The sequence below is a fragment of the Mangifera indica genome, chromosome 7 (assembly GCF_011075055.1).
Source record: "Mangifera indica cultivar Alphonso chromosome 7, CATAS_Mindica_2.1, whole genome shotgun sequence".
Classification (NCBI taxonomy): domain Eukaryota; kingdom Viridiplantae; phylum Streptophyta; class Magnoliopsida; order Sapindales; family Anacardiaceae; genus Mangifera; species Mangifera indica.
In genome coordinates this window covers 9804117-9820237 of record NC_058143.1, presented here as the reverse complement: position 1 = coordinate 9820237, position 16121 = coordinate 9804117, and the positions used below count along the sequence as shown (strand labels likewise).

General features: G+C 33.2%; 1 protein-coding gene across 4 annotated transcripts; it reads left to right on the top strand.

Moving 5' to 3' along the window:
- The first annotated feature begins 4309 nt into the window (after positions 1 to 4309).
- On the top strand, positions 4310 to 15192 carry LOC123220565. 4 transcript variants are annotated; one of them, XM_044642823.1, is made up of 12 exons: positions 4310 to 4742; positions 5193 to 5270; positions 8200 to 9156; positions 9425 to 9510; positions 9609 to 9703; positions 9808 to 10092; positions 10239 to 10751; positions 10897 to 11647; positions 11797 to 12027; positions 12136 to 12260; positions 12538 to 12956; positions 13893 to 15192. In XM_044642823.1, the coding sequence occupies exons 2-12, from the start codon at positions 5223 to 5225 to the stop codon at positions 14907 to 14909; spliced, it is 4527 nt and encodes a 1508-aa protein (XP_044498758.1). In that variant the 5' UTR covers positions 4310 to 4742; positions 5193 to 5222; the 3' UTR covers positions 14910 to 15192. The 4 variants fall into 4 exon arrangements, with proteins under 4 accessions (XP_044498758.1, XP_044498757.1, XP_044498760.1 ...); XM_044642822.1 differs by having other exon boundaries at positions 9802 to 10092; XM_044642825.1 differs by having other exon boundaries at positions 8197 to 9156; positions 9802 to 10092.
- The last annotated feature ends 929 nt before the right edge of the window (positions 15193 to 16121 follow it).

The following is a 16121-nucleotide window of genomic DNA, read 5'->3' as shown; positions in this document are numbered from 1 at the left end:
ACTTCTTAGTATGGTTTATACTTAATTTTTTGTCTCCTGAACAATATGGGCCATTTTAAATGAATTACAACACTATAAAGGATAAGATGAATGTTAATGAATTGACAAGTATGCTTATTCAAGAGGAGACAAGGTTAAAGAATCAAAAAGCTCATTTTGTTTATCTTTTAAGTCATCAAGAAGCTGGAAAAAATCCAAAAAAGAAAAAAAAAAGGAAACAAGAAGAAAGGTTTCGACAACCCGAATGAATCTTCAAAGGTTGCTCACAAGAAAGAACATAAGACTATTAAGTGTCATTTTAAAAAAAAAGTTGGACATTTAAAGAGAGATTGTCTGAAATACAAAGCTTGGTTTGAAAAGAAAGGGATTTCTTATAATCTGAGCCATCAAGCCAAATGAAAGTTTTGTGTTCATAGGGAATAAGACCAAAGCTCCAATTGAAGGCATCGACACATATCATTTAATTTTAGACATAGGACATTATTTAAATATGTTTAGTACTCTTTATGTATCTACATTTTCTCATAACTTAATGTCTTTACGAAAACTTGGTATAGCGGGATTTTCATTTAAGTTTTGTTCTAGATCTTTTAGTTTATTTAAAAATAATAATATTATTGGTTTTGGAATATTATGTAATGGTCTCTCCAAGTTAAAACTTGATAATGTATTTGTTGAAACTTTGATGACTTTGCATCATAATATTGGCACAAAATGTAATTTAGTTGATGAGAATTCTACTTACTTGTGACATAAAAATTTGGGTCATGTTTCTAAAGAAAGGACGCAAAGATTAGTAAAAAAATAAAATCCTTCCAAAATTAGATTTTACTTATCTTGGTGCATATATTGATTGTATTAAAGAAAAATAAACAAAACACACTAAGAAAGGAGCGACAAGAAGCACGCAACTTTTTGAGAGTATACACACGGTATTTATGGACCTTTCGATACTTCATCTTTTGGTGGAGAAAAATAATTTATCACCTTTATTAATGATTTTTCACGCTATAGATATGTTTATCTATTGCATGATAAATCTCAATCCATTAATGCACTTGAGGTGTATATTATAGAGGTTGGAACACAATCAAATAAAAAGGTGAAAATTGTAAGGTTTGATAGAGAGGTGAATATTATGGAAAGTTTGATAAATTAGGACAATGTCTATGTTCATTTGCCAAATTTTGTAAAAGACATGGTATTTGTGTTTAATACACAATGGCAGGTACACTATAACATAATGGTGTTGTAGAAAGACATAATTGTACCTTAATGAAAATGGTTAGAAGTATGATGAGTTATTCATCTTTACCTTTTTCTTTGTGGATGTATGTATTAAAAACCGCCATGTATTTGCTAAATAGGATTCCTAGTAAAGTAGTTTCAAAGACACCTTTTGAATTATGAACTTGAAGGAAACCTAGTTTAAGACACTTACATGTTTAGGGTTGCCTAGTGGAAGTAAGAATTTATAATTCATATGAAAAGAAATTCGATTTTAGAACAACTAATGAATATTTCATTGGCCATCTGGAAAAATCCAAGGGGTATAAATTTTATTGTCCTAATTATAATACAAGAGTTGTTCAATTTGCAAATGCTAGATTCATTGGAAATGATGAGATTAGTGAGAGTGAAATAATGCATGATGGTAGCATTCAAGAAGTTGAAGTTTCTATGCCTAAAACTTCTACCATTAATGTTTCCCAAATTATAGTTCAACCAAATAATAATCAAGAACAACAAATAAATGATCAAACACTTCATGATGAAAATACCAATAATGAACCAACAATAGTTGAACTATAAAAAATACCATTAAGAAGGTCTCAGAGAGAAATGAGATATGTTATTTCTAATGACTATGTGATTTATTTTCAAGAGTCAAGGATTGACTTAGGAATTGATAATGATCTAGTTTCGTTTTCACAAGCCATGAATTGTGATGATTCTACTAAATGGTTAAATGTTATGAAAGAAAAGTTAAAATCTATGGATCAAAATCAAGTTTGGGATCTTGTTGAATTACCTAAATGATGTAAAAAGATTGGATGCAAATGGGTCTTTAAGACCAAACAAGATTCGAAAGGTAATATTGAATTATATAAAGTTAGACTTGTTGCTAAAAGTTTCACTAAAAAAGAAGGTATTAATTATAGAGAAACTTTTTCATCAGTCTTTAAGAAAGATTTTTTAAAAATCATTATAGCTTTAGTGGCTCACTATAATTTAGAATTATATCAAATAGATGTTAAAATTGTCTTTCTTAATGGAAATTTAGAGAAAAAGGTTTATATGGATCGACCAAAGGATTTTTCAATTAAAGGAAACAAACATATGGTGTGTAAATTAAAGAAATCAATATACCAACTTAAACAAGACTCTCAACAATGGTATATTAAGTTTAATGATATCATAATTTCTTTTGGTTTTCAACAAAACACCATTGATCGGTGTATGTATATAAAAGTTAGTGCGATGAAATTTATTTTTCTAGTTTTAAATGTAGATGATATATTACTTGTTGCTAATGATTTTGGCCTGTTACATGAAACCAAGAAATATCTTTCTAAGAATTTTGAAATGAAAGATATAAGAGAGGCAACTTATGTGATTGGAGTAGAAATATTCCGTGCTAGATCACAAAGATTGCCAGGGCTATCTCAAAAAGCTTATATCAATTAAATCCTTGAAAGATTTAAGATGGATAAATGCTCAGTAGATGTAGTTCCAAATTCAAAAAAGGGATAAATTTAATCTCATTCAATATCCAAAAAATGAATTAAAACAAGAGAAAATGAAAATTATTCCTTATGCATCAATTGTAAGGAGTTCAATATATGTTCAAACTTTCACCATATTAGATATTAGTTTTGCTATTGGAATGTTGGACAGATACCAAAGTAATACAGGTTTGGATCATTGGAAAGTTGCAAAGTTTCTTAGATACTTGTAAGGAACCAAGGATCATATGCTTACTTATAGAAGGTCCAATCATCTTATGGTGACTGGATATTTAAATTCAGACTATTTTGGATATATTGATATGAGAAAATCTACATTTGGTATCTCCTTTATGTATGAAGCAGATTCTTTCAACCTATATTCTAACAATTATATTCGTAGAACCCACCGGGGTTATTTGGTTTGAATAATCTTTTATTATAAAAAAAGAATAATTATCATAAAGATAGATTATTTAGAAAATTATTAACTTTAAATTATTAATATAATTTGTAAAATTGACTTGTATATATAATTATTATGTTAGATTGACAATAATAAAAATATTACTAAGATATTATTTCACTCTACTGCCTTTAATAGATTTCTGAATATAAATTAGTATTGTGTTAGGTTAGATTAATATGACTTATGTTAAAGTATTTAGAGTTTATATTTTATAAAATATTTTTTATAACAATATATTCGTATTGATTCATTTTGTCAAATTCCTAATGTTAGTTTTCTAAAATATCATCTATGTTATTTGTTACCGCAATTGGAAATAAAAATATGTTTGTCTTAAATACCATAAAAATAAAATGATGTTATTTTGATAATAAGTCTAATGTACAAAAATATCATGGCTATATATAAAAAAATATCCCTATTTTTTTCACTCAAATCCCTCATCTCTTCTCTTCTACTTTGTCCATCGGTGTTGTTCATTATACTTCATAGCAATGATAGACCAACAACAAATCTCTTCTCTTATGCTCTGTAAGGGTTTAATAACAGGCCAACAACAATAACTAGGTTTAAGCTTACAATCTAAATATCAGTTTGATGCTAACATATGTTGATGATTAAAAAGACAATTTTTTCTTGTTTCTCTTAATATTGTTTTTTGGTGTTACAAATGTAGAGACTCAAAATTACTATCCTCAATTTGCATTTGAATTATTATATTAGAGTTAATAGTAAGTTTGATATTTTACATTTAAATTATTATATAAATTTAATTAAAAAATTTATATAAAGTGTTAAAAATACGATTAATATAGTCATATTTTTTTGAAATATATTATTAATAATATCTATATTAAACTTTTATATATGTATTTTGTATCTTTGTAATATCTAAATTTTATTTTTTTTTTACAAATAAAATTTTTACTATATATTATATTTTATTTATATAATTCTTATACTATTTTTTTATTGTTTTCGTATTTACTAAGACCCTCGTAGTCAAGTATGGACAATAGACCGAACCGAATATTAGAACCACTTGACAAAAATTGTGATATAAAATCCAAATTTTACGAAATTTAAAATATAAATATCAAAATTAAAAAATTAAAATTAAGAGAGAGAGAAATATTTCCCCTAATTTTAGAGAGAAGGGAATTTAAAGCTTTGTAGACGAAGACATTCCTCATCACATCTTCAACTGTTTTAAAGATTTCTTTCATTTTTTAATTTTCAGATCATTCAAACGGTCAGAAATATTGATACAAAGTCTTAAGAATACCTGTATTTTTGGAAAAAAAAAATTGGACAGATATAATTTGTTCAATTGCATCTGTAAAGCTTTCTGAATTTAGATTAGGGTGAGAGTCGAGAGGGAAATTCGAAGAGAGCATGTTGAGATTGTTGCAATTTGGTCTTTAAATTTAGATTCTAAGAGTTGATGTCAGGGTCTGTCGACGATCGATTGGCAGCGAAAAGGAAGGAACAAACTACAAAGTGTGGAGGAGCTCTGCAATGCAACGGAATTAATTTATCAAATAGAGGCAAGGGTGTTTTACGATTAATTTTTTTTTTTTTTTCTGTTTTGCTAATTTAGTGTTTCAATTACTGTGCTAATTGGTTCTCTTTAAGTTTGGATTTTTGATTGAGTTTATTGTTGAATCAGGGGAATCAGTGGTGTTTTATTGTATTGTATTGATTTCTGTTTGATTGTATAGTTTGGGATTTTTATTGTACTAGGATGGGTGGGTTTTGATTGTTCATTAGAAATTAGGGTTTTTAGCTGCTTGGAGGAATTGTAGAAATTTCTTTTCCTTTATTAATTTCTGAGTGTTGTTGGGGTTTGTTCTTTTATTAAAGGTGAAATATGTTTGAAGCTGTTGGTGATTGAGCTGCCAAACTGATCTAATATCTGTTAGATTGTTCTATGTTTCAGCTTCTCAGTAAACAGTGTTGGGTGTACTAATCGATACAATTTTTAATGGGCTTTTTAGGTCACAACAGTTTTGAGAGTAAGTTTCTGCATGCAAGGACCAGTAGAGGAAGCAGATCTTGATGTCCAGAAGAATATGGTGAGATAAAATGGTATTTACATATTGTTTTCTTATCTTCAAACTCCTGCAATTCCCTCTTATTTCTTGTTCATTTTACCTTCATGTTCATGTATGAAAAACTGAGATTGTGAAGCTCTCCTAATGTGTTTTAAAGAATGCATGAGACTATCTATGGTTTAAATATTACTTAATTCTAGGTTTTGGTGAATAGAAGGTAATGATAACTTAGCGTAGGGCTAGGCGGTTGCCTTTTAGTATTCTTGAAATTGCATGAACCTCTCTCTTTCCATTATGAACATTAATATGATAGTTATCTCCTTGTGAACGTTGTACTAAACTACTTGCCTGAGAGAAATACAATGTGTGATTGTTATCATTTGAGTTTATATAACTTTCAAGATTAGTTGCAATGGGAAAAAGATCATATTTTTCTATGGGAAATAATTATAGTCTGTGTATGATGAATTAAATTATGTGACTATTAATGTTGTAGTTTAACCAATTGAAAATCTAAATTCCCCTCTATCTAAGGAGTTTTTTATTTCCACTGCCAATGTTGTGGTCTTGTCAAGATTTCAGACATCGTCATAAATATGCCATATTGATAAATTTTGAAAAATATTAGGAGTTAATGGAACTTTGAAGGAATTGGAATAATAGTTGTTTGGTAGTACAGAACTTGGAAAAACCTTGAAACAGAGGGTTGTTTGTTAGGAGAAGATGCGTAAGTGTTGGGCTGTTTCTGTGAATTAGGTTGTAAGACTTGAATTATTGGGCTTTGATTGTTCTGGCTGGGTTATGCCTTCCATTTTTTAGTGCTTTTAAATCGCTGGAAACAGTCATCTAGATATTAAGCATGTCCTTCCTTTTAATATGTTCTTTTTGAATAAGTACACATACTTTTGGTTCCTTTTACCAGAAAAGAGCAGTTACATAGTGACTTATTGACTGATTCTGGTACTCCATAAGAGATGCTGTCGACCTCACATCTTGCCCTTCAAATATGTTATTAAAGGATGCTGGGTATAATTGGACTGGAAAAGGACTAGAAATAATGCATTCTTGATAGCAGACATGGGTATATAACATTTTTACAGTCAGGAATGAGCTGTAATAGTGTTAGGATATTGTAGGTGTGGATTAAAGATTATATTTACTTCGAAATGATAAGTTTTGTTAGTTGGAAGTAGTTTGGGTAGGATACATTTGTGTCTATGTTGCTGAAGCCACATTATAGCAATTCAAAATTTTCGAAATTGTCATATAGGAAAAGATGTAGGTTTGAAGCCTACGAATATGGATTGGATCGAAAATCTTAGGAATATTTTTGCCTATGTTTTGGAAATAGTTGAGTCTTCAAGGTGAGCTACATATTTACTCCCAGAAATGAGGAGGCTAGTCACAACACTGAGTCATTGTTGTGCACTAATATAAGATTGATTGAAGTGGAATTAGAATGATTGCTGTTATTATTGCTATGTGTTGTGGATTGCTGGAAACATCAAGGCGTTTAGTTTTTTTACCCTGACAATGTAGGAGTAGATAGAAACATATTGTCAGATATAATTGTGTTTCTTAGCTTTGGGTATGTTCATATCTTAAACAGGAATGATAAAAAGGCTAAAACAAGACATTCGATGTATTGCTGGGTAAAACATTGTGTTATATACTCTTTTTATTGTTTTTATGGATCGAAGAATGTAGCACCCTTGGTCTTTGTGGTCTGTTGTGCTCTAATCTCAGGCTAGCATCCTTGCATGTATAAATGGTTGTTGAATGGCCCATCACACATTTTGTTTTCTTTTTGACAAGCTTGAATTTGATCATGTCAATACATATTCTAGACTTGTATTTGTTCTTAAGAATTGACCTCTTTTATCATGGTCTAGACTATGTTGGTATTTGTCTTTTTTCGGTTTCTTTTTGTCAAAAGATAAAATTAAGGCCATATCAATGGTCATTCTTCTGGATTCTTTTCTGCTTATATGGTGGGGGTTTTGTTTAGTTGTTTTAATGAACTGGGTGCTTTCTTTTGGATTATTTTCTGCTTGTATGGTGGGGGTTTTCTTTAGTTGTTCTAATGAACTGGGTGGACTTTTTTCTGAAGAAAAGGAGGGGCCAAGGCATTATTTTATATACAAAGGAACAATTTAGAGCACACTAAGTCTACACATCTTGGCTATATGCTCAAGTAAGATAATGTAAGCATTTGGAATGAATTTTTGTATAAATGGGAAGCATTGGCTAAACCAATTGTATTGTAATACTTTTGACAGTTGATATGGAAAATGTAACTCCAATCTGATGCTGATTATAAAGCTCTGAGATATTATGTTTGTTTTCCCTGCCTTAATGTTTCCAGGGTATTATTTTGGGGAATAGAAGCAGGAAAAAACGAGTTATATTTAAAAAAAAAAAAAGCTATCTTTCTATGATGCTTTGCAAGAGTATGACAGACTGTTGTCCAAGCTAGAGGGTGGGATATTAAAAAGGCAAGATTATGTCCTTGTATAAAACATGTACTAATATGAGGCTTCCAAGGAAGTTTGGGCTGTATTCTTTGGGACATGTTTTCTTATTGCCTATTTTATAGATTGCTTTATGTTAAGACCATTGACAGTGTCATCTAAGAAAAAAGGAGTTAATTGGTAGTTGAAGGTTTGGACCAAGGATAGCCTAGTTGGCAACTTTCGTATGCCTGGAGTTTTGGGGGAAATTTTATGTGCACTGAGACAAGTTACTGAATTAGAATCATGCTTACTGCAGATATAGTGATGATCATTCTAGTTCATTTAAAATAATTTTAGTTTTCCTATTTTGACATGGATTTACTACTATAGTGGGATTTATCTAAATATTTTCTGTTCAGAACATATTTCTTTTTAAGGACTGCCATTATTATTTTTCTTTCTCTTGGCTTTATTAAGTTGTTCTTTGTTTCTAGTAGGTAACAGCTCAGGCTGAAAGAAAGTTTGGCAAGCGCTCCATGAGTCTAAAAAATCATATGAGAACAGAATCTGGAACTTGTAACGTCTGTTCCGCTCCTTGTTCATCTTGTATGCACCGCAACATAGCTATCATGGGATCAAAGATTGATGAATTCTCTGATGAAACATGTCGCGAAACAACAGCAAGTCATTTTTCTGACAATGACAATGTTGGCTCTAAAGGTAGACAATGTGGCAGCCTTCAACATGCTGCCAGTGAAGCAAGTAACTTGCTCAGTGCCAATTCAAGTCATGATTCTTTCTCAGTGAATGCTGAAAGCAAAGCAACCGTTAGGTCTTGTGATGTATCTGTTACTTCAGAAGATTTTGATGCACATCCAAAGTTGTCCTCTGGTATATCTGGTGCAGAGGATCATCTATCTCTGAAACCTGAGTGCGTTTTGGATCAGAGAATCTCCTCTCCTAAGTATGATGATACCAAAGGTGTGGAAGGACATGATGATAATATGTCAAGTGTTAGTAGAGCCAATGATGCCAATACAGCAGTCATTCACGATGACGGATATGTAGACATTAAGAATTTATCTCATGGTCCAGATTTAGATTGTAGTTTAGGTCCTGAAGCATCTGCAAAGACACCATTTTCCCAGAAATTAAGCTCAGATTTTGATTCAGAAAAAAAGGCTGATACTGGTTGTGCTTCTCCGAAGGTTCAAAGTCCATTTTCTCATTCTCATGGTGATAAGTTGCTTATTGGAGGCTTTCCTGAATACTCAACAAAAATATCTCTAAAGTCAGAAGCTGAAGTTGAGAACGATAGTGGGGAACCTCCTGATAAAGCGTTTAAAATTTCAGGGCATGATGAACATCATTTGAAGTTTAATGATTACATGCAGCCTCCTCTACAAGCATTGTCTGGGAATGAGAGTGAAGAGTCAGACCTTATAGAACAAGATGTGAGTAAATGATGCTTTCACTTTTTCTGTTATTTGTAAAGAAAAAAAAGTAACTTGGAATATATGTATGCAATACCAGTGACCTCTAGTATGTTCTTGTTTGCTTTTGTTTAAATGGATTCTGGTTGCCTTCAGTTGACGCCTGGTCTATTTTTAGCCTTGAACGACCACTGGTATTCATTTTAAGTTGTTTTCCTGTATTCTTTTTTATAATTGAAGTTATAGAAAATGAATATACTTGCTGAACACATTCTTTTGTTTGAAACAGGTAAAAGTATGTGATATCTGTGGGGATGCAGGACGAGAAGATTTGCTTGCTATTTGTAGTAAATGCAGTGATGGGGCAGAGCACACGTAAGTATATGCTGTCTCTTATCTTTATTGCATATAGCTAATTTTAGTAGTTGATATTACAGATTGAGTCTTAATATTGTTTTTGCTATTTATAAAAGCTATTGCATGAAAGAAATGCTTCAAAAACTTCCTGAAGGTGAATGGCTATGTGAAGAATGCACATTTGCAGAGGAAACTGAAAACCAGAAGCAAGGTAGGTAAAATTGAAATAAATATTGGGTTTTGAGTAAAAAATCGATATTGAGACACATGAGCACTTTATTCTCTGATTTGTGAAATCCTATTTTAAAGTTTTAGATATGGAAGGTAAAAGAACAAACAAAATAGCTACACAAAGCTTTGGTAAGAGACAAGCTGAAAATCTAGAGCCTGCTGTGACAGCTAAAAGGCTGGCTGTTGAAACAAGTCTAGGACCAGCAAAATCATCCAACCCTACCAGAACAGCTGCTTTATCACGGGATAGTTCATTCAAAAGCATAGATAAGGGGAAAATAAAGCCAGCATCTTTTGTTAATGTTTCCAGCAATGATATCTCAGAGACTGCGCGTTCTCCTACAGGTCCACTGCTTCAGACACCCAAGGGTATACGTCTTTCTGCTGGCACCAAATCTTTTCTTTAGTTTTTTAAAGGTTTTCTTAACTCATTATATGTGCAATATCAAAATGCTCTTTTCGTTGTGATCTATTTGTGTAATATTGAGTGGTGATTCTTGTTTTTTATTGTTTAGGTACCTTATTAAAATCCAATTCATTCAGCACCTTGAATTCCAAGCCAAAAGTGAAAGTTGTTGCTGAAGTTGTTCCTCAAAAACAGAAAGGGAGCAGAGAGCAACCAGCTCTTGATATGAAAGAAGGATTTTCTAGAGCCATGATCAAATCGCAGTCATTTAAATCTACAAATTTTGGCCGTACAAGTACTAGTGAATCAAAATTTAGAGCCCTTTCACCTCGATTGTCTCAGGAACTTAAAGGACTAAAACAAGTGAAAGAGCGTAATGTATTTGACAAGAAAAATATGTTGAAGTTGGAGAAATCTCATACTGGTTTGGCGACTGCTAGTGCTGCTGTCCCAACACCCAAGGTTGGTCAAAAGCTCATATCTCATGGTGAATCGGTGCCTCTTTCCTCTGCAGGCAACAACCGTGAGTCAAAGATTGTGAAATCTGAAGGAAAAGTAAGTATGTTGTCAAAGTCAAACAGCAATCTAGCACGTAGAGGTGCAGAAGTTCCTGCTTCTCCAGGTATGCCCTTTGTTGAAGAAAGATCATGCTATTGCTTTTTTTTAATGCTCACTGTTGTCTTGTATTTTCTTAGACATTAGGTTTCCTTTTTTTGTATTTTGGTTTGTGCAAATTAAGAGATTGTTTTGTTGTTGGAACAATGCAGTCGGGGCTTCATCTATGAATGGAATATCCAGTTCTGCTGAACAGAAGCCAAACCTTATTATCCCCAAGGATGAGCCTGCATCCAGTTCTTCTTGGACTGCCGATAGGCCATCAAATAATGTTGAAGAAATTCTGCAAGATGGTCTACCTCGATCATTGGAATCAACAACTCAGGGTGAAAGTGTTAGTCTTACAGGGCCTACTCTTACTACTGGTTCAAAAGGCGTCACATGTCAAAAGTGCAAAGAAATGGGTCATAATTTGGAAAGTTGTCCACAGGTTTCTGGCATTGATGTACCTGCTAGAAAAAATCCTAGGGAGGGGATGATCAAAGGTAACAAGTTGAAAGCTGCCATTGAGGCTGCCATGCATAAGCTGCCTGTATCATATGGAAGGAATAGAGTGACTGATCAATCAGATGGGTTGTGCATGGCAAGTGTGGATTTGGATTGTGAAAGAGCTTCTCAAGAGCAATCATCAGTTTCAAATAAGATGAAGAATATGATTTCTTTAGAAGAAACACGTGAAGCACAAATCAATATCCAAAACTGTTCCTCTGACTTTTACAAACAATCAACTATCAATCATACCAAACAGTTTGGTGCCAATTCCTCTGATTTGATAGTTGGGGATCCAAGTTCTACTGCTTCTCTTGGAAAGGCTTCAATGAGGGACTTGTCTGGTCATGCTTTGGCAGCATCGTCTATTCTCTTAAATGTGTCAGCCATCCCAGAGCGTGAATACATTTGGCAGTGAGATTCTCTAACCATCTTAAATCCTTATCTTCATTCATGAGAGATGATGCATTTGTCTTGTTTTGTTTTCCTATATATGATTCTATGGTGGTTGTATCTTGCTTCTTGAAATTTCAATTACTTTAACTTCTTTTGAATAAATGCAGGGGGGGATTTGAGGTACATAGGGGGGGAAAAGTTTCAGATTTATGTGGTGGAATTCAAGCACACCTATCATCTTACGCGTCACCTAAAGTTCTTGAAATGGTGAACAAATTTCCCCAGAAAATTCAATTGCACGAAGAACCTCGCTTGAGCACATGGCCAGCGAAGTTTCATGAAAGTGGTGCAAAAGAAGATAATATTGCTCTTTACTTCTTTGCCAAGGATCATGAGAGGTAAGCACATGATAACTTATTTTAACTTTCAATCAACAACACTATTGTGGGTGTTTTTTATTATATGTTGTTCTCTACTTTCTAAGTTTTTGTTTAATTCTGCTACAGCTATGAGAGAAACTATAAGTGTCTGGTGGATAGCATGATGAAGAATGATTTAGCTCTGAAGGGAGACCTAGATGGTGTTGAACTCCTGATTTTCCCATCTAGCCAGCTTCCTGAGAACTGTCAGCGTAAGAATTAGTACTTAAAGTTCTCTTAGAAGCACCCAGTTTAATTTAGTTAGTTTAGTGTGCTGGACCCTACAGTGAGGCCACAATATGTCTTTCCAATGCAAATTGAGGCTTGCACTAAGAAATTTGTCTTCCTGGTCACCATGCTTATGAGATTACAAACTCTGTAGTTTTGATATGTGCATCATGTGCAATATTATTATTTAATATACTATACCTCCATTGGTGAGGTTTTTTTGTGATATACAACAGAATAAATCACATTTTTTTTTGGCAGGCTGGAATTTGCTATTTTTCCTTTGGGGTGTATTCAGGGCAAGGAAAGTGGGTTGCTCCGATGCCTCAAAAAATTCAAGTACTATCAGTGGCTTGAATATGGTTCCCCTGGAGAGAGATGTCCCCTCTGATGTCAGATCTTTGTCTCAGAACCCATGTCTACCGGAACATGTAGATAAAGATAAAGATTCACCTGCTTCTGATAGTTCTCATGACTTAGCCCCAGCATTCAGTTGTCCCTACATGACAGGTGTTGCAGTAAATGGGGAATGCAATAACAAGGTATCTTGTGATGAACAGACATCTTTGGGTTCACAAGCCCAGTCTCAGCAACGGGATGGACTTGACTTTGGATTTACGTCAAGGACTGCAATGGCTACTCAATTGTCCCAGGAAATGAGATGCACCACCCCTCCTCTGGTAATGTTTATTTACCTCTGCTTGTTTAGATTGACAAACAAGATGTCAAATACATAATGATTGTTGCTTCATATAATTGCTTGGTTTTTATATCCATGCCCTTGTTTGTGGTGTATGTTCATATCGAATCTGACATTGATGGGATTTCTGTGAAATACATGTTTTACAGACACTCAGACTGAAGAGAATAAGTTCTTGTTTAGGGTTGATGTAGTTTGGAAATAATCATTTATTTCTTGAGCTAAGACTTGTAACTGTTTCAGGTTGCTTTTTTATCATTAATTTAATAATCAATTCTGAAAATGAATGTAGAGTATCTTTTCAATATCATATTATTTCTTAAAGTTGTTCATGTCAATATCCAATTAAAGAAAACCCTGGTAATACAAGACAATTTGCAAAATAACTTTCTAAGAATAATTAGAACGAGATGAGATGAGCTTGGTTGGGGGGTGTTAAGCAAAATAACCACTCAAATTTGTCTTATGTATTGACCACAAAAAAACAAAAGGACAACATCAAAGTACCCCCTTGATAAAACAACAATTAAGACCTTTATCTCTCATTTATTGTCTCTCACATTTCTTTATCATCTATTTCACAACTCAATACTTATCTGCAAGATTTTTGAATTGTTTATGTTTATTGTTTTGGACAGATTAAAACTTACATTAATTTATAATAGAGCACTTGGCATTAGATTTGTTTGTGTTGTTTGATTGTGTTAAATTCTAAAAGCTTCTTGAGGTTTTTTAGTGATTTATTCCATTTGTAGAGAATAAGGGTTTTCATTGAAACTTTGTTTTAAGTTCAAAATTCTTAGGAAACCTTGGTTTAGGGAGCAGCTGCTCTTGAAAAAACCCAGAAAGTTATTGTTTAAAGCCTTGCAGCCACTTCCTTTACAATGCATATTGATATTTATTGGTTAAATTGCAGGAAGAACTGCCAGTGTGCGGGCAGGGCTCAGAGCTCAAACGATCTCTTGAAGAAATTAAAACTTATATCAGTTCGAACAAAGTTGAGAAGACAGAAATGCATGGAGGTGCTCCATTTTTTGGAGAAGAGAGTTCAAAATTAAAAATTCTCCCTGTAGGTGATGAGGTGACAGTTGTTTCTGAGAAGATGCCAGGTTTAATGATAGGGGGCAGAAATCAAGTTGACCTTGAAAGGAGCTTGAAAGATGATGATGGGTATATAGACCCGGAAACTGCATTGGGTAGAAACCTGAACTTCAAAGTGCTCAACTGTCAGCAGTCTAGTCACCATAAACGTCCACACTTAGATCTAAGAGAGACTCTGTCAGAAAATTCATACACAAGTCAAAAAATGACTTGGAAAGAAGCATTTGGAGATGGAGAAAGTACTAGTAAGAAGCCAAAGATATGTTTTAGTGGAACTTATGGATCTAGTTCCAGAGATAGAGATTCTTTTAGTGATGGATTTTCATCACACAGAGATGATCTGCATCCCAGTTCGTCAGTTGAAGATAAGAGATGTGATGTTCTATGTGACGAAAAAGTTATTCCTGAGGACTTGGGAACTACAGAGAGGTACTTCTTTCCTGTGGATCCTCATGTAAAAGATTTTCGGTTGGGCTCTAACCACATGACATGGAAAGAACGCACATCAAAGGATGAGGATCAATTTCATGATGGGTTTCCAAATCTTGAGCTTGCTTTAGGGGCAGAGAAGAAACCACCAAATAAGCGAATGCTTCCTTTCTTTGTTGGATCAGTAGACAAAAATAATAACCAGGACAACCCTCGGGATAAGTTGGCTGATACGGGAAAGGAGGAGGATGTGTCTGCATCTCTTTCCCTTTCCCTTTCATTCCCATTTCCGGACAAGGAACCACAAACTGTCAAACCTGTTGTGAAAACAGAGCAGCTTCTGCATGAAAGGCGTCGTGTCGATACATCACTATTCCTCTTTGGGGGATTATTGGACAAATAGACCAACAATGAAATCTCACAGTTTGTACATTATAGTGCCCCATCGGGGTTATGGGATTATGAGTGTCAATGTATATCATGATCATGTGCATTGATCTTCATGAGCTTTATAGGAGACCTACTTTTCCATCTGTTAATAACCCACACAAGACTTCTAATAATTTTTCTTACCATTTTCCTTTTAGATTTCCTGGTTTTTTGAGTGCATAGTTAAAGACTGTTTGTATATAAAGAGAATCAAAGCCAAACAAAGTTTCAAATGCCACAAGAAATTTGCAGACCAATGTTTTTGTGAGGAATTTTGTTTTCATATTCTATTATTGCTCTTGGCCCATTGGAGAATTTGAACTGTTCGTTGCCATATAATTTGGTATCGACAGGCATTGTGATGCATTTGATTTTGGAAGATTTTATTAAATGTATTGACGGTAGGCATATGTTTCAGACAGATGAACTTTCAAATGGTGACCAACCTTGGTTGCGCTGCCTATTTTCTCCACAATTTTGTCATTAATACTTTGGGGGTTGATCAGTGATGGTTAAGTTATTGGTTCATTAATACTTTGATGACAAATCAATTTTATTGTCTCTGCTTTTAACATCTTCAATTTATTTTGCCAATATTGCTGGGAGAAGAAGTAATCTTTTTTTATTTGTTCATGGTTTTTATGAGCATGGATGGTTTTTTGGAGAGTTATAGAATTTGGTTTAAGCTAATGATTTATTCAATTCTAAAGTTTCCGGGAAGAAAAGATTTTTTTGCTATTTTATATAACAATATATACTAACAAAATTGATGGATAGGTGAAAAAAATGAACATTTCAAAATTAAAAAATAAAAAGTTGTTCCAATAAAGTTAAGATGGTGAGAACCTTAAGAGGATTTATAAAAATTAAAATACACATTATAATTTTCATGGAAGCACAAGTAATTAAAATCAATCAACACAAGTAATAAGCAATATGTTGTGTCTCATCTATAAGTGCATGAGTTATAAAGTAATATGATATATATCAATCTCACAAAGATTGAGAGTTAACTACTAGTTTATTTTATAACCTAAATTAACTAAGACACCAAATATTAATACTGCTAAATTAAATAAACTAAGCTAACTAATTAACTCCCTAACCATTGTCTTAACTTATCAATATTTGGATTCTAAGGTTAAGATTTCACTGACATCCTACATAACCCGTAGTGCTTGCCCCT